The sequence below is a fragment of the Falco naumanni genome, chromosome 2 (assembly GCF_017639655.2).
Source record: "Falco naumanni isolate bFalNau1 chromosome 2, bFalNau1.pat, whole genome shotgun sequence".
NCBI classification, from domain to species: Eukaryota; Metazoa; Chordata; class Aves; order Falconiformes; family Falconidae; genus Falco; species Falco naumanni.
The window spans coordinates 63,450,801-63,469,407 of NC_054055.1; the positions used below are offsets into that span (position 1 = coordinate 63,450,801).

An 18,607-nucleotide genomic window follows, 5' to 3' on the forward strand; every position below is an offset into this window, starting at 1 on the left:
TTTCTGCTGTTAAAACAGAAGAAAACCTGAAGCTATGACAAATTATGGGGAAATTTTGAGGGTTTTGTACATTTGAAATGAGAGCATTTCTAGCATACAGAATTGGTGTTCTGCCCCCAGGGCAGGGGTGTTCTGGTCTCTTTGGCTAACATTACTTCAAGGGGAAAAAAATCATGTTGTAGTTAGGCTAAGTGGTTGGGGGATACAGGTTGCCACCAATAATCTCAGTTCTCCATTTCTGCAATCTTCCTCAGCCCTGTTCTTACTGACTATTGACAATTGACTCCTCCTGACCAGAGATAAGCAATCATCTTGTGCCAATTTCCAAATGCAAATTTTGTCCTGCTTAGTCCCAGAAGTGGAGGGAATGGTTGAAACCATAGCTGAGAACCATGAGAAAATAAAGACCGCTAAACTGTAACCTGGCTCAATCTCATAATGTGAAGTATGTGCCTCAACTGAGTTACTCACCAAGCATAATAAACAAATTCCACCAAAACCTGTAAATGACAATTTTTTCCTGATGTAGGATTTCTTATTGCATTTTCCTCCTTTATTTGATTATTACCAGAGCAAATAATTTGTATTGTCCTATGATATCTTTCTCTGTGATCACTTTCTCTCTTTCTCTCCTCACAAGTCCCGCTTGGTATTATATTGCTTTTGAATTTATTTTACATACTTGCTATTTGTATTAATTAAATAAAAAATAAAATCTATCTTGTTTTTGTTTCATTCTATAAATACCATTTGTAGTGGAATTGATAGCTGATATAAACGCCAAACACAAATAGAGCCTTATATATATAGTAATATATTGAAAAAGTTAATGTCCGTTTTCTCAAATCAGCCATTAACAAAGGTATTTTCAAGTTTTCTCTTTCCCCTTCTTCCCACTACAGTTTTCAGTACTTTATCACTCATACTGTATTTGCTACTCAGAATGACAAGCCATGAGCAAACACAGCTACACTTGAAGTTGTCCCTGCTTTAGCAGCAAGTTGTACTACTTGACATCCTGAGTTTCCTGCTGACCTGAATTTCTGTCATTCCATTATTTCATTTTCCACCCACTCTCTGTTCCACTTTGACTCTGAAGTTTACTGATATGAAAAATCAACCAAAACCATTAAAACGAATGCACTTAAAATAATCAAGTATCTAGGGAAGTAATACAAGTAAAAGAAATAAAATCTCTGGTTCAAAACTGAGAAAGTTTTTGTGACTGATTTGGAGCTGCAAACTCAATGGGCGTGGTTTGATTATGTATTAATGAATTTATTTTAGAGTAAAATAAAGTCAGCTTACATCTGGGATATTTGAACTGCCACAAAAGAAAGTTATGTCTAGGCCAAACTCTGTTGAAATGTGTGAATCTACCTGGGCTCATGAAGTTTGTGCACGTATTTGAAAGGATGTTTGCTTAAAATAGTATGAAAAGTATCTAGTGAGAATAGATTGTTTTAGTTCTCAATAAGTTAACATTCTTTTTTTTTTGTTGTTTTGGCAGATTCTTTTAATAAATGATTAAAAAGATTCTGCAGTGGTTTTCTAGTCTGTTGTTTTTGCACGTATATTTTGTATGTGTTGTTATCGTGATTTAGCCAGTTAGGTCTGTGGGGCAGCCAAGATACACAATAGCCCATCATGGGTTTTTCCAAGTTCTTTAAACTATTAAGAAACTTTTATTATTGCAGCTGCACGTGGCCTGCGCTAATGGATACAAGAATGTTGCATCTCTGATAGTGGATCATGGGGCTGATCTCAATGTAGTGGATAATCAGTACTGGACACCCCTGCATTTAGCTGCAAAGTACGGACAGGTAAAGCATGATTTTTTTACCTACTTTTCTCTTCTCTGTGGTAGTCTTCTGTAGCAATAGCAAATTTTGCAAGTCAGGAAGACTATTCTAGTTTTAGTATGGAAAGCTTACACTTTCCTGTACTATAGGTGGCATCTCAAATGACAGAGATCATTTGAGAATAAACGTTGTAAAGCTATCAATCCTTTACAGCTAATGAAAATCAATCTACCATCAACAGTAGTTTGTCTCCAGCAAAAATCAAATATGCACTGACATTTGAAAGGGAGACAAAATAAGCACTTTTTTCAGTTATTTTCTTATATTCTGATGCCAAACTCTTATTTATAGCTAACTTTTTTGCTGTGTATATTTCTGTGGATGAATGTCCAGGATTCACTTAACACAGAAGTTGCAGTCAAAGTTTTCTAGTCACTAAGTAGAAGGGTGCCCTGGGTTTGTGATTTGGAGGCCATGCCTAAACATGACTTGTGCCTCTTAATAACCTACCTTTTCACTTTTCCTTCATCCTCACTTTCCCCAGACATGCTCAGTGAGCCTTTTTTACAGTCTGACCACTTTAGGAGAGCTCCCCGCTGCTCCCACTGACTCACCTCATGGCTCACAAATCACCACTTACCCACAGGTACCTTCCAAAAACCTCTCTGATACATCCTAGCTCAGCCTTCTGTGGTCCTGGCCTTTCTCCTGTCAGGTCTCTGCTGCACCTCCTGGAAAACTCCTCCCTTCCTATCTTTGTCCTCCATCAGGAGGGGTTGGACCTGCTCTGCCATGGACACAAGACTGAGCTTCCCAATGTTGCTTTGAACTCTAAATACAAATTGCTTTCTTCTGTTCAGATTCCTACTGATGGCAGGGCTATCCTTCCTGATGCTGTGATTGTAGGTGTACTGAATTAGTAAAAAAATGCTATGAATTGTAGCTGTCAAGCCATTCCCCTGTTTCTTTGGTATTTTCCCATCTTGTAGTGCCTATTTCTATCGCCATCAACCATGCTTTTAAACATAGCTCAGAATGGCAAAAAGTTGTTGATTCTAAACAGAAGTCTGGTTTTTTGGGTTTTATTTTTTTTGTGGGGTTTTTTGTTTGTTTGTCAGTGTGGTCTTTTTTTTTTTTTTTCTAAAAAATATAAATTAAAATCCTCACAGACTTCTGGAGTATGAACTTCATAGACAGATAATTCTGATCTCAGTGGAGACAGTCCCTTTCATTTAGATGAAACTGTAGCCAACGATTAAAGGAGAACTAGGATTTTTGTTCATGTCTGTTTCTGGTATCTCAGTTGCTTTTTGGTACTCATGTGAGTAAACCTGTGAGTTACAAGATGAAGGTGCTGAGATACAAGAGGCTGGATGTAGCTGATGTTACTACTCCCTTAATGATCTGAATATGAAGTCAAGATGGCTTTTTTTGTGGGGTTTTATTTTTATCTTTTGAGTCTTTCACTGCAGGTGCTCCATGTGTTAAGATTCAAGGAGTAGATTCTAAGCAAGCCAAAATGTCTAATGAAAAGCAAAAAAGACATATATATTGGTAGACAGATGTAACTGAAGTACTCATGCATATATATTATAATTCACCTGTTAAACTGTCTTCTTTAGAAAACTGATACATACATATTTTTAGATTTTTAAAACCATTTAAGGATACAATTCAATGCTTAATGTTATATATTGATTCATGTCCCAAAATGGCTTATATGTATTTCTTTATCACATGTGTTCTTATTTTCATTGAATAATTAGCTTTCAGCCTCTTTTCAGACTTCAGAAAATGAATAATATGCTTTATAGCAATAAGATAGTAAAAATGGAGTCAAAACAATAGTAAAAATAAAAGTCTTGAAGCTAGTTAGTTCTGCTGGGATATAGATTTCTCCTACTGAGATACCCTGTATCTGCTCTTTTACAGTGTATGAAAGCTCAGTATATTTTCATAATAGAGTAAGTTATTGGTTTATGTATGTATGGCCTGAAGTATACCCTCAATAATTTCTGGAAGGTTAAATTTACAGAGAAATTTTTTTCAGCAAAAATATACTAAACTGAAGTTTTGTTAGCAAGTGAGGCATCAGTGACATTTTGCATGTGTCGTAGTTCTATTTTTCTCATCCCATCTTGTCCTGTGCTGTCCTGCAGTTCTACTGCCCTCACTGATCCCTCTGGATCCTCATGTGATACTGCAGGCTGGCACACATACACTCTACCTGTGTTCAGACTCCCGTAGGGCAAGAAAACTCTTATTCAGAAGTCAGGTTATTGCAGTGATGTAATCTTGAGCTGGAGCTACTATTTCTTGCATGTCAGGATGGCTTATGAGTTCAGGCTTTGGTACTGTATTATTGTAGTTATACAATGGCTATAAGTCTTTTCCAGTGTGAAGCCACTGGTTTCATTGAAAATGACTTGGAAGAACTGACTTGAAAGGGCAGGGGAAGAACTTCTCTTTTGTTATGTACGTGTAACACATACATGATTGCAAAACTAACCTTGGATGACTTGAACTGCTTTCTTTGTCATGAAGTTAGGTATTTTTGTTTTTGAAACAGTCCTGTGCATGTAAAGTTTGTAATTGAAAGTGGCTAACAGAAAAAATGTCTTTCCTTTTGAAGTGTTCTGAGAGCTCAGATTGCTATTTTATGAGATGATCCTTTTTGCTGGCTCTTTTGTGGACCTTTGTCTCCCTTTATAGTCCAGATGATGATGTCAGTGATTCTAACTATTCTAGGTGTTTTCAGCAAGAAGCCAGGGACCAGTTGTGCTAGTCAATGTACAAGCACTATGGGTACATACATGTGGTGGAAGACAGAGGAATTAACATTGTGCTCTTCCTCACTAAAAATAAGAAAATATAGAGCAAATATCTTCCCTTTGTACTGTTAATGAATAATACAATTTGGAGATACTTCATTATCATTGAAGATGAATATGGCTTTTATGTAGATTCTCTTTGTAAGAAACAAGTAAATAATTTGAATTCCTTCATAAGAGGGATTTATTGGATGTCAGGGAAAATATTTCATCTGGAAGCTAAATCATCAGGTGTTTTAAATTTTTCCTTTCTTATGATGATAGTTTTGAAACCTTTTAGCTTTAGTATGAATTCATGTGCATATCATATTTATAATTTCATTTTGGGTAATTAATTACAGATAAATGTAAGCATTGCTACTACTTTGGGAAAAAGTAGCATGACAAATGGAAATAACCTTAGTCAAGATATGATTTGGATAGTCTGTTTTAAATGAAAATATATTTATGAGGGAATAGTTATTTTCTAGCCAAAAATAATGTTCCCTGAGAAAGTCTTTAATATAAATTCTGGACTGTATCCCTTATGGTTTCACCCTCTTGTAACACATAATTGTGGCAGGTTTTTTTAAAAATTCTCTCTTGAAAAACTCACTACAGTGATAAATCTGTACATTCTACTAAAAAAAATCTATTTCATTTTAGTTTGATGTTCTTTTCAGTTCTTTAAGAGGATTTCTTTCCTTCCAGGAATGTATCTGAACAGAAAATTAGCCTTTTCTTGTCTTGTAGCTTTTCTAATAAACAATGGTTCTTTAATAACAAGTCACAGAAGTTTCAAAAACCCTGTTCTAAACCATTGTTGTTTAGTAGTTTACTAGCACTGCTGCTGCAATACCTGCAGCCAAACCCCATCCAATAGATAATTAATATTATATTCCATAAGGACTGGTAGTTTTCCCTGTTTATAAAATACTTACAAAATTAATAGTAATTCAGATACATTTTTTGTTTGGAGAAGCTGCTTACTTTAATAAAATGCAATTGGATCAGTTACACAAATTAAACGGTTTTTCAAATATTTTGGACCTTACATACATACATTTTGCATACTAACTTATGAAAAAAATTGAGTAGGGATATTCTAATGAAGAAATTGTTACATAGTTTTAAAGTGACATCCAGACTCAGTTGAAGGACCTGAGCTCTAAACATACAATTTTATGTTTGCAAATACACAAAATACAAAAAGTGAGAAAATTTGGCTATTTATAAGACCATAACAATAATAGATATGTTACTAATTTACTTTATCTGAAAAAAAAAAAAGAGAAGAATCTAAGTTTTAAATTTATAATGAGAAAATTTAATTTGCATCTGTACAGGAGGAAACTTGAAAAGAATAAAGGTACTGCAAGCTTCTTATTACAAATCTCAATTTGTAAATTAATACACAATATAAGTGGATTGCAGAAACCTCATTGTTCCATCTTCCACATTAAATTATATGAGAAATTAGTGGAGCAAAGACACATTATCCTGAGTGAGCTAAGCATGTGAAAGACAAAACACCCACACCTTTATAATGAAAACCTGGCTTGCAGAGACACCTGGGTAATGGCAAAACTAGTTTTATTTAGGATGGGTTCTTCTCAACCAAATTTAGCCAGCTACAACTTAAATACAAAGTCAAAGCTTTGTCTTGTGTAATGTGAAGGATCACATCTAGAGTGCAATTCAGACAAATCTAGGAGGTGCATTTAAAATAGGTGGGATGAATTATTACTTGGACATCTGACCCTCCAAGATTATAGAGGTCACAGGCAATTAATATAGGCTAGAGGTGTAACCTGAACATTTTAAATATTTACAGGAGGAATCCAGACAGAAGCATGGGGCAAATGGGCCAAAGGATGGGTCAATTGCCCACTGGATGTGCGTAAAGCTGCACAGAGTGAATCCTACAGAGGGAGTGGAGCTAAATACTTTGAATAATGATCTTATCAAAAGCAAACCTATGAGTAGGTTGTTGCATTATTTCCAAACAGGGATTGAGTAAGAGTTGTAAGTGCCACCGTGTATTAGCTGATGTTAAAAAATATAAATCTGTACCTATCTTCACATATATTTGTAAAGAAAAGCAGTCTCACAAATAAATTTACCATCTAAAATTTGCTGCAACAGTATTAGTGCAAATACTGAAAAAAAGCATGAGTGAATGATAAATGAATTGTCCTATTAGTGCCAGTCTGTAGATCCGGAGTAGAACATCCTTCTTGTATAGGAGTACAGGATATTACTAGCGAGTTTGAAGGATACGTACAGGATATGGCTACCAAGTATAGAATAAGGAAACTGAGGCTACTGCCTGGACCTCAGTCTCTCTGTTTGTAAGATGAGGATGTGCTTTGCAGGAACAGATTAGGTTACTAGTGAGTGCAACAGGCTACTAACTGAAATACTACCAGCTGCACACATTAGAAAATAATGGTAATAGCATTTAAAAATGGGCATATTTTTAAGAAAGGCTATTCTGAGTTTCTAAGACTGTTGTCATTTTTCTCCCTGTAACTATTAGGGCTAAAAGCAAGTTTTTATTTTTAATGCATGTTGAGATTCTAAAATTTTACCAAAAAATGAAGGTCAGTGTTGCTTACCTTAATAGTTTTTCCTTAATAAAATGATGGAATACAATCACCTGTTTGACACACATGCAAAACTCCATCAGTGACACACAAAAACGTCTTCAAAATAAACTATGCGGGCAACAAAACTAGCCTCAAGAAATTAGAATATGCCAGGGTTGCCTGTGTAAATTTAACAGCCCCTTTTTAGACATATACATTCTTAGTGCTGTTATTGATGGCAGTTTGAACTCCCTTGTCTCATTCACATTCAGCATGGGGAGTACTGTTGTGTGTGTATATATATCTGTATCTATATGTGTGTGTGTGTGTCTGCTGCCTGTGCACAACAGATTGGGGCACGCCAGAGTGGGGCACACATTGTCACTTGGGTTCCACAGCCCCCCATGCTGGCACTGATACCAGCTATGGAAAGGTGACTTGTATTTCTCAGGCTGGCCCCCTAATTTGAATTTAGCACAGCAATCACTTTGTGAACAGCTAGTAATCTGGCATTGGTAGTGTTGTCCCTGCTGGACATCTTCCAGACTGCTGTGATCAGGAGAGCACACGCTCCCCCTCCCCATGGTGGGAATAGGCTGCAGCTCTGACATTTGCCTTGGGTACTTTGGCACAATTCCCAGGCACAAGCTGTTTCTTTGTTGTTTATCACAGAAATGTCACCTTTCAAACCAGCTATCGGAGGCATGCAGGTCAGAGCTGACTCCCCAGTAGCTTAAACACTACCTCTCACAAAATTTCATCCTTAGGGGATGCTGCCTATGTCTAAACTGCTAAATTGCTAAATAAAAGAAGGCTAAGGATTAAACCAGTCAACAGTCTGGCTCACATTCATATTGTTTAGAGATAGTTTCCACTATAGAATATTAGTCTTTTTTATAGAGAGCTGGTTGAAGTGGTCCAAAGCAGAGTCAGGTACAGAGCTAACAGTTAAGTAGTGTGGATTATAAGAGACACTTAAGGTTGCTCCGTTGCACTCTCTTACTTAGTGAGACAGATTTAGCCTCTGGCTTTGAGGTTTAGCAGTTTCATGATGTCAGAAAAAAGGATAAAAGAATTGTGGAACTGCTGACTGTACCTCTCCAAGAGTAACTCCTACTCTAGCAAGGTTTTCTTCCCATCAATAAATTTGAAATATGCCAAATAAATAAAAATTGTTTAGAGGTGAGATGCCTACCTCATGTTTCCTAGCATGTTATATACATCCTGTGTTACTTTCAAAATTTATGTGTGAAATTGCTATTCTGTAAGTATATTCTCAACAGATATTTGGTTGGCTTGTTTGCTTGGACTGAATCATGCACCTTTATCTAGGTAGTTCATCCAAACACAGCATTTCTTTCAGACCATAGAAGGGACTCTGTGCTACTTGCTGAAGTCTGAAAGAACACACCTTATTACTATGTGACCTAATTTGCTCATCATTACAAAAAACACATTAGTCATTTGACTCAGCTATGAACTGTAGATTCATTTTCTTTTCTTGTAAGTGCATGTAGACCTCAAAATAATAAAAAAAACCCAACCTCACATCCATCATTACAATATGCTTCAATGCAGATGGGATATCTCAACTCATTGTAGGAAATGATATTTAATCTCATTCAAGTTTGATCATTGCTGAAGCAGTTCCTTTGAATACAGTTTCTGGACTTCTGCAAACACATTCCACAAATGTTTTCAAATAAGAGGAGCCTAAAAAAGGGGGTGCTTGTTCAGTATTTTAAAATTTATTAACTAAAATAAATAAATAAATAAATAAATAAATTTTAAAAATAAATAAATAAAAAAAATAATTAATTTAAAATACTCAGGGAATATATATTTTCCCTGTCAAGCAGTTGGAATCTTTCATTTGTGGTCAGAAAATCCTCTAGAGAATGTTTTCTACAGACATATCTCACCCTGTTTTCTTTAGTCTTTTTGTTCATCTTTGGCATGTGTGATTGTACTCAGGTAGAAGAGCAGCATTTCCCTTCAGATCAAATGACACTCATTTTCTTCAAACAGAGAGACCACTCTGGGATTTCTGCCTGTGATATTCTTCTTTCAATATATTCAGAAAGTTTCTAAAAACGATGCAAATGCTAATTGTGGGTACAGAAGAGTAAGGCAAGAAAAGCTAGACTCACACAATACCAAATAATAAGAAAATAGATTTACAAGTTTGAACTTCATATACAGACCGGGGCAACCTCAATTTACAAAATTGTGATAAAATTTGCAGTGTTTGCATGTATGTTTTTAAAGCTGAGATGTGCACAGACTATACTATATACTTATCTGATTATTGTGGGATCTTAGCAAGCAATATGAATTTCATTTTCCTTGAAATAGCAGCTATAGTGACTTTCTCTTTTATATGAGACATATATGAAAAAGAAGTCTAATAAGACTGTTCAGGCACAGACTTTGAGAAGTGCCTCAAAATGATCCTCTGTGTAGTATTAATATGTAACTTGTAGGAACATAACTTATAAGCACCTTTCATCACAAGATCACATGATATTTCTCCCCAATTTATTTTATTTTTTCTTGGTTTAGCTTCCTGGTGGATTAAAAAATAGAAAAGTAGCTTATCAGTCTTGAAGTAAAGATTGTTAAAGTCTTTACTTCAGCTGTAGAAAAAACTTCTAAGCAACCTTTGTCACTTGCTTAGATAGCTGAAAACAGTATTTCGTTGTCCTTTATTTGAACAATATATTCCAGAGATTTAAAAGGCATACTCTTAGGCCATGTAGGTTAAACATGCTGACTGCAGAAAAGTAGTGGTGACTTGGGGAACCTGGGTTCCATTCCAGGCTCTGTGTATGAACAGACACAGTCTTTACAGTTCATTCCTCCCACACATAACCTTATTTGTCCCATTGACTCCAGTCTGTTCCATTCTTGTCTATTCTGTTGCCTTATTGTCCCATTCATTTGACTGGCTTCATGTCCTTTCCTTATGCATCTTATTCCAATCCTAATTTCCTTGCACAGCCAGTTTCTGCCCCTCCTCCTCTCCCTGGTTCTCATCCAAGCTTTCTCTTTTCTTTGCTTTGGCTTCACGCCAACCTTCCTGCCCTTCTGTTGTACTTACCCTTTTTTCCTACTTGCTCACAGTCCCAATCTCTCTTGTTCAATCTCAGTGTTTTTTCCTCACCATGTCACTTTCTTCTTTCATTTTCTTTTTCTGCTTAGTCTGTCTCTACCTACATCCTGGCTCCTTGCATGTTTCCCTTCTTCCCTTTCATTCAATTTATTTCATGCTGTTAGTTCCAAAGTCCAGCGTTTTATCCATGCTCTGTTCTATTTTTTCCCCTCCACTCTCCTACCCTGCTGCTAGTCTCATTCCCACAACCTACTTTTTCTAATCTGTTCCACTTTGCTAACCACAGGTGGTTATGGTCCCCATTTTTCTGCACTTAAATAGAAAAATATCTTCCTCATCTATATTGCATTAAGAAGGGAGATCTTTAATGAGTTTCAGACATAATTTCCTGTGTCTACATCAGTACTGTGGTTCAGATTTGTAATCACAGAGAAAATGCTATTTAGCCTCTGAATGATACTGCTCTTATTTAGAGGTTTCCATATGAGACTTTGGCTTTAAGGAAGACTCAGTCTTCTAAGGCGTGCTATTATTTAATCAAGAACAAATATATAATCTTCAGAACTCAGTTCACAGTAAATCTAATAGTTTAATAATTACCTTGCTCCCTAATGTTGGGAGCTTCTCTCTTGGGGTTTGTTTTGTTTGTTTCACTCCCTAGTAGCTTAAGGTTCCTAACCTTCACTTCTTAATTCCCTCGCTTAGTAAAGTACCTATTATCACCCCATTCCATTAGTTAAATAGTCTTCAGTGTTATTTTAAGCAGTTTAATTATTCCATGATTTATCTGATCGGGTTTTTTTACTCTGTGACTTATCTGATCTTATTTTATTCCATCTGCTGAATATATGGCTAGCATGACATTACAGCAATTCTATCACAGAACCTTAGTAATGATAATAATAATAGTAATAATAAAAAGTGAAACTACTTCCCTGATTTACAATTTTTATTGCAAATCTTTTAAACATCCAAGTGGGTGTTTAAACAGAGACACTGATACTGATTAGACTAACATTTAGGCCTACAGTGGTCCATGCTAGCAAAAGTGGGCTCTTTGATTTATCCACTATAATAAAAAACCTGTCTTGTAAGCATCTGGTGGCTGATTTTTTCAAAGGTTTGAAACTTGGCTAAGTTTTGATAATTTTCCAAACAGGTAACAGAAGCAATATTCTCAGCCCACAGAATTAATCTTCTGCTTAATACAAAGTCTTCAAATCGTACAAATGTTGGAGTTCACAAGGGTTCAGCAATATATTTTGTAGCACCCTGCTCCCAGAAGAGCTTCATTTTTGGTTCATGTATCTTTCTGCCTAATTTAAAAAAAGTAAAAAAATAACAAGCTCTCATGGGCATCGGTCCTAGCAAACTGCCTAACAAAAATCATACAGTGAAGTAAACATGTACTGTTGCAACCCAGTGAAGTTTGGCCTTGTAAGCATTTGAAAACTGGTTCTTCTAAGTGCAGCTGTAGCCCATCTTACTCAGTGGTGAAGACTGCAGATTATAATAGTGTAACTAGTGGTATTTCATGTGTTCTGCCTAGAGGTTTCATAGTGTTTAGTGAATCAACACCTTAGGTGTTAATACTTGGGAATTTCACTGTGTTTCACACACTAGTGTGAGATTGATGGTCTGAAATAATACTGATTTTGATCTAAGGCTGTTGATCCACTAGTCTGCTATTATATGGCTTTGTCTCACTGTGGATGAGAGCATGCTGGGGACCGTATCCAGAGAAAATGGAGTGGGAACCTGAGAAGTGAAAGCAGGTGGAAGGAAATTGCAGCAAGAGAGTAGGAAGGCCTTAGTCAAAGAGACTGGATGTCAAGAAGGAAAAGTAACATTGTCCCAAGAAAAGGGTAAAACATCAATAAAAGAGCAGAAGAAAACAAGATGGGGAGATACATGTGAAAAGCTGTGAGTTTCATATACAGGGAACAGAGAAAAAGGGCCTGAGGAATAAAAAATGATGGGGAGGGGGATGAACAAACAGTTGATGGTGAAACAGGTAGTTCAGGATGGTAGGAAATGTCCAATGTTGAAACACAAAGAGAGGAGTGGAGGAGTGGAGAGAAACATTGGTTTTGACAGGGAAGAAAAGTGAAAGACTGAAGGAATTTACTGTTGGGGGTACATGGGAATTGGATGATGCATATTCATTGCTGTGCAAAATAGCACAGCAGGACATTTACATAAAACCTCCAGCTTTCTGAATTTACAACTAAAGCAGGTATCTCTCCAATGGTAAAGAAAAGGGAATACACAATCTGAGGTAGTGACACTGGGGCTTGGATAATAAGAGTTCAAAGCTCAGCCAGAGCCAGCAGCTTATCCTTTGCAGGGGCTGCACAGATCTAGCATCCTGTGCATAGCCGCAGAGGAAAATACCCGACCAGACAGGAGAGAAAGACGCTTTTCAGGAGCATTGATTCTGCTCTGCAGCTAATTTACTAACGGTAAAACTAACATGGCTTGAGAGCAGTTTGGAGCTTCCTTTGCAGCCTCAAGTGCGTAGGGAGATTCTTGAGTAATGTCTTTCACCCCTTCACGCCCCGTATTTCCTACCCGGTCACTACAGTCACTTATCTGTGGCAGCAGGCCTCACAGCCTGTCAGCTGGCCAACACTGCTGCTCCTAAGCCTGTGGTTTATGAAACTGAGCAATGGGCTTTCTTAGCTAACATTTAATGTGTGGTAAAACTTAGCTCCTTTTTTGGCATGGGGAAATTGTATTTGGTTTTATAATGTGCCTATTGCAGTAAATTTATTTATGCTGCCTTTTGGCCTCTTAGAGTTTTTTATTTTCAGTGTTGCACTTCATGTTTCACTAGGTTTAAAGAACTGTTCAAGTCCAACGCTTCCCTGTCCAGTCAGTGTTTTCCCTGTTCATCTGTGCATGTTTTTCTAGCTACTTAGATCATAAGTGTTTCTCCCATTAGTATGAGTTGCACTTTATTTCCTTGTAGTATTTCCTTTGAGGACTAAAGCTTAGGTTCACAGTAGGCAGGCCGCATTTTTTCCCACTTGCTGTTTTGGAAAAAAAGCACATAGCTCTTTTGATGTAACTGTTGTGGCCTGCCTGCATATCTGATCATGCATTCTGTTTTGTTTCTCAAGCTCAGTTTCTACATGTACAAACCTCCTTTTTATTTAATTTTGCCTATGTAAAGCTATAATTAGTATAATCTTTCTTTATATATTTTAATTAAGAATTTCCCTTGTCCATAAATATTCAAACTGTTGTAAGTTTGCTAACAGATTGATTCTAATGGAAAATAAAAATTGGTATTTTCTGCAAAAGTCATAGATGACCTTTACCACATTATGCAGACTCACAGAATGTTTGAGATTGGAAGGGATCCATGGAGGTCATCTAGTCTGGTCAAGTAGGGACACCTACAGCAAGTTGGCCAGAACCATGTCTAGTCAGCTTTTGAATGTCTCCAGGGATGGAGACTTCACACCTCTCTGGACAACCTGTGCCAGTGCTAGGTCACCATCACAGTGAAACAGTGTTTCCTGATGTTCAGAGGGAATCTCCTGTATTTCGGTTTGTGCCCATTGTCTCTGGTCCTGTCACTGGGCACCACTGAAAAGAGCCTGGCTCTGTCTTCTTTGCATCCTCCCTTCAGGTATATACCCACATGGATGAGATTCCCCTGAGCCTTGTCTTCTCCAGGTTGGACAACTCCAGCTCTCGCAGCCTTTCCTCATATGTGAGGTACTCCAGTCTCCTAATCATCTTAATGGCCTTTTTCTAGACTCTCTCCATGTCTCTTTAGTGTTGAGGTGTCCAGAAGTGGACACAGCACTCCAGATGCAGACTCACCAGCGTTAAGTAGAGGAGAAGGATCACCTCCCTCCACCTACTGGCAACACTCCTCCTAATGCAGCTCGGGATACCATTTACTTTCTTTGTAGCCAAAGCACATTTTTTGCTCACATTCAACTTGGTATCTACTTGAACCTGCAGGTCCTTTCCTGCAAAGCTCCTTTCCAGCCAGGCAACCCCCAGCATGTGCTGGTGCCTGGGGGTGTTCCTCCTCAGGTGCAGGATTTCGCACTTCCCCTTGTGGAACTTCATGAGGTTCCTGTCAGCCTATTTCTCCAGCCTGTCAAAGACACTCTGGATGGCGGCATGATTCTTTGGCATATCAGCCACTTCTCCCACTTGGTGTCATCTGCAAAATTGCTGAGGGTACAATCTACCAGGTCATCCAGATCATTAGTGAAGATGTATAACAGACTAGGACCCAGCACTGATCCCTGGGGTACACCACTAGTTACTGGCCTCCACCTAGACTTCTTGCTACTGGTCACCACCCTCTGGGCCCAGAGACTGAACCATTTTTCAATACACCTGAATGGTGGAATGGCAGTGCATTACCTGTTTCTCTGCTTGGCAAGCATTAGATCAGAACAGGCTTGAATGAAGGTTTACAGTGGAGCTTTGCAGTTAATTTGAAGACTTCCTTACTACTATAGTATCTTAGAAAAAACACAGAAATAGCTATCTGAAAACATATTAGTGATGGCCAAAGTCACAGACTGATGTGAGGTGGGAACTGGAATCTGAATGCTGAATGAGTGGGAACAGGTAAAGCATGGAATGTCTATGAAAACCTTTGAAAATGAAGGCAAGCAGTTTCTGGCTTGGTGGGAAAAGCAGCAGCCCCGGGGGGAATCTATATGTAGGACTTTCAGATTAAAGGGGTAAGATAGGAAAATATTTTTTTGCAGCAGCGTTGTCAACTGTCAAAGGGCAAGATATCCAGTAAGAGATGTCAGAGAGACGTAGACAAACTATAATTTGGACAAAACACCAAGAATAGAGAGAGCACCATTCTTTATTTGTACCAAAAAAAGGTAACTAAGTGTGTGTTTCATGAAGGAAGGTACTCAAAGATAAGTTCTCAAAGCAGAAAAGTAAGGTCTAAAGGGTTTCCTGGTGTCCTGTCAAAAGGTACTGAATAAATAATCAAGGGCATAAGAGGAGAAACAAGGCAAGTCATATTTTGCAAGCAGATGTTTTAAGTAATTGCCATTACTAGTAGTTTTGTGCACTACATCATCACATTGTTTTTTCTTTCCCATTTATATTAATTGGCAAAGACATCACTGGGAAGTAAGAATATATATAGTCATTTTTAGGGTCTACAATATTTCATTAGGCATTGCAGTTTCTCTTAACATAGTCATATCTACTTTATTTGTAACTGCAATTTAAATACCTTTAGACTCTGGTAATTTGATGAAATTATTCTACTTTCTGAAGTAGAATCTATTTTACTATTGTAAAAATATTTCTACTGTTAGGCACAGTTCTGAAGATACAGCAATGAACTTTAAAATACTCCTAAAACCTAAGTGAATGAGGTTAAAACTAACACAGACAATTTTGTGTATCCAAGAGCAGGTAATTGAAATTGCCAGTGACCTGAATACCTTAGTCTTGGTGATGTGTGTCAAGGATTCCCAGTTGGAGATATTTCATTGGCGGCAGGAAGCATTGATATAGGAGCATGGGATTTCTTGCTGCATAAATCCAAAACTTTGTGAACCCCAAAAAGCTGTGTATTATTACTAAACTGAAAGTGCATTTTAAACCCTCCTCCTTCTATACAAACACTACCACTTTTCAGAATGGCTGTTAACAAGATTATGCAACTGCTGCTGACTTAGTAAGCTCAGTGACTAAGCACGTTCCATTTTTTCATAATGAAAAAACACAGATATATATGTGTTGAGGTCTCGGTTGAAAGCAGGGCTAATTGGATTTGGAAATAAACCTGTTACAGCTTCCTCCCTGCTTCCACAGTTTGCCGAATTTTCTGCTGTTACTGCCAGAATGGAAAGCCAGCATTAGAAAGCTGAGGAGAGAAAGATCTTTCAATTTTCATAGAAATTTGCAGCAATATTTTCCTGCTTTTCTGTGATTAGAAACATGGGTGGGGTTTTTTTGCATTTAAATGATTCCTCTTTTTCATCATCTTTTGTAGTAAATTGCCTGCTGTGTACTGAAACCGTACTGAATTTTATTATTTTTATTGCAAAGATTTCTTTCCTGTTCAGCCTTTGTTTATTCATTTATTTATTTAGTGATGTTTTTATGCAAAATTACTATCCTTCCCCTTAGCTGCCTTCCAGCTCAGGTCTCATTTGTCTGTAACTCCCTTCTGCTCTGATGAATCGTTTCTGCACAGCTTATTTTCCCCTGTGCTCATCCTGGCCTCCCCTGTTGGTTAAATTTATATTATATTCTATTTGCTTTAGCAGATATCCAGAAGTGCAAACAGTTATCTCATTTAGTTGAGCTCTATATTCACATTCTAAATGTATTTCTTGCTCCTTGTGCAGTTTCTTAGTCCTTTCTGACCAACTAATTTATCAGGATAGACATTACTACAGCCTTTGATGGAGAAATATCTCTAAAGACTTCAGTTCAGCGATAGAAGAGCTCACTAAAAACAGTTGCTTGCAGCATTCTTGCAGGAATTTAAAATATATGTTTTAGACTCCTTCATTATATGATACTCTACCCTACTCGACTGTACTATAATTGTGACCATTACTAACACGTTAAATGGATTTGATAAATATTAGATATATGTGCCAGTTTCTACTATTTACAGAGAACAGATTTACTTCTATGGTGGCTGTGAGTCAGACCCCTTTGGCAGTGATGGTACACAGTTGTTGAATTATTTAGGCATAAAGAAACATTTGTGATCTAAGTCATGACAGGTGGTGATGGAGGGTTAGTTTTTTTCCTTACTGATGTGGATTTGTTTACACGTTTAAGGATGGAGGGAGACCTTGGAGGGTGGAGTTATGCTGAGGGTACATTGAAATCATAGCAATTATGAAAGAAGTGTGTTTTATTCTGCCTCTTGTGATTTATATGAATGTGTGTAGTAGTTGCAAATGGTGGCATTTTGGAGGTGTTGCCTATGGTTTTATCAATATGATTTCAGCTAGTGCAGGAAGGAATTAATAAACTGAATGATAGGCATCCTCCCCCTGTCCTGCTTCTGCCATTTCAAACACTTCTGTTTTTGCCCATTTTAGACTAGCCTTGTGAAGCTACTTTTGATGCACTGGGCAAATCCCAATCTTCTTAACTGCAATAATGAAAAGCCTTCAGGTAGGTGAAAATCCATGTATATTATGTACGTACTAGTTACTGTGACACTGTTTTCTTTCCTTCTTGCTTTCTTAGTTATACACACAAAGGGACACATATGTGTGTATACGTGTAGTTTATACAGTATGTAGAGTTATATACACGTATGCCTGTGTGTATATATGTTTTTTCATGTATTGCTGAGAACTGCTAGTCATGATCATGCAGGATGTTGTATCTAATGATAGCATGTCCATCCACTTATTGCATTCCCTCTTTATTTTTCGCTATGTTTCTTCCTTGTAAGTTCTTCAGTGCCTTGGTGGTAGGTGCATTTACACTTCCTTGGTGATTTCTTACTAATTTCCTTTCTGTGTCTCAACTGATGATAGTACATAGCCTCGTGAACTGGAATCTTCATAGCTGTTGACTGAAAACAAATTCACCATCATGTTTTGAAGTGTAATACCTGTTGTTTCCCACACAAGAAGGCACCTTCTTAGACTAGATAGCAACAGGGAGCTGAAGCACTGGCTCTGAAGATAATAGAATCATAGACCATATTAGATTGGAAGGGACTTCAGATCAACTGGTCTAACACAGTGATCAAGGCAGAGCTAATGTCAGTAATGCTAGATAGTGTTGAAAAGAAACATATGGCGGTTCAGCCTTCTATGGTTAGGATAAAATGAAGAAGGAACCCAGTAATGCAGAAAACAGAACCTTTCCATTAGGTTATGAGGAGAAACTTCTATTGCAAAATAAAGCAATGCATGTTATGCTTCAAGTAATGTACCACCTACAAATACATTCACTTGGAACTTCATGACACTTAACCTCAGAAAAGTTGTTTGTGGTTAGATACATGCCAGTTTGTATTTGTATAAAAGGCCAAATAGATCATCTAAAAATACAGCTAGCTAACCACATTTAGTATATATTTAAGACAGTTAACTGTATTTCTGGTCTGCAAACACAACTGATTTCAGCACTTCTGTATGTGCAAGATATATCAATCTAGTTTGTGGAAATGTAAAAGGTTTGAAAATTATTTAAGGACATGTTTTCATTGAAATAGAGAGTTGAAAATGGTTGCATTGTTTTTCCTGGAGTCCTGTGAATAATACTTCAATTTGCTACACAGTGAGAATGGTCTTGAAGTTTCGT

The 18,607-nt window shown here is 37.3% G+C and overlaps 1 protein-coding gene across 2 annotated transcripts in view; it reads left to right on the forward strand.

Annotated features, from left to right (window-relative positions):
- Positions 1-18,607, forward strand: part of MYO16 (myosin XVI) — a 405,668-nt gene that overhangs the window by 181,620 nt on the left and 205,441 nt on the right. For both annotated transcript variants that reach the window (XM_040584517.1, XM_040584516.1), the window contains exons 7-8: positions 1,698-1,823; positions 17,386-17,461. In XM_040584517.1, coding sequence (XP_040440451.1) covers positions 1,698-1,823; positions 17,386-17,461 — 202 coding nt within the window. The remainder of the gene's footprint in view (positions 1-1,697; positions 1,824-17,385; positions 17,462-18,607) is intronic.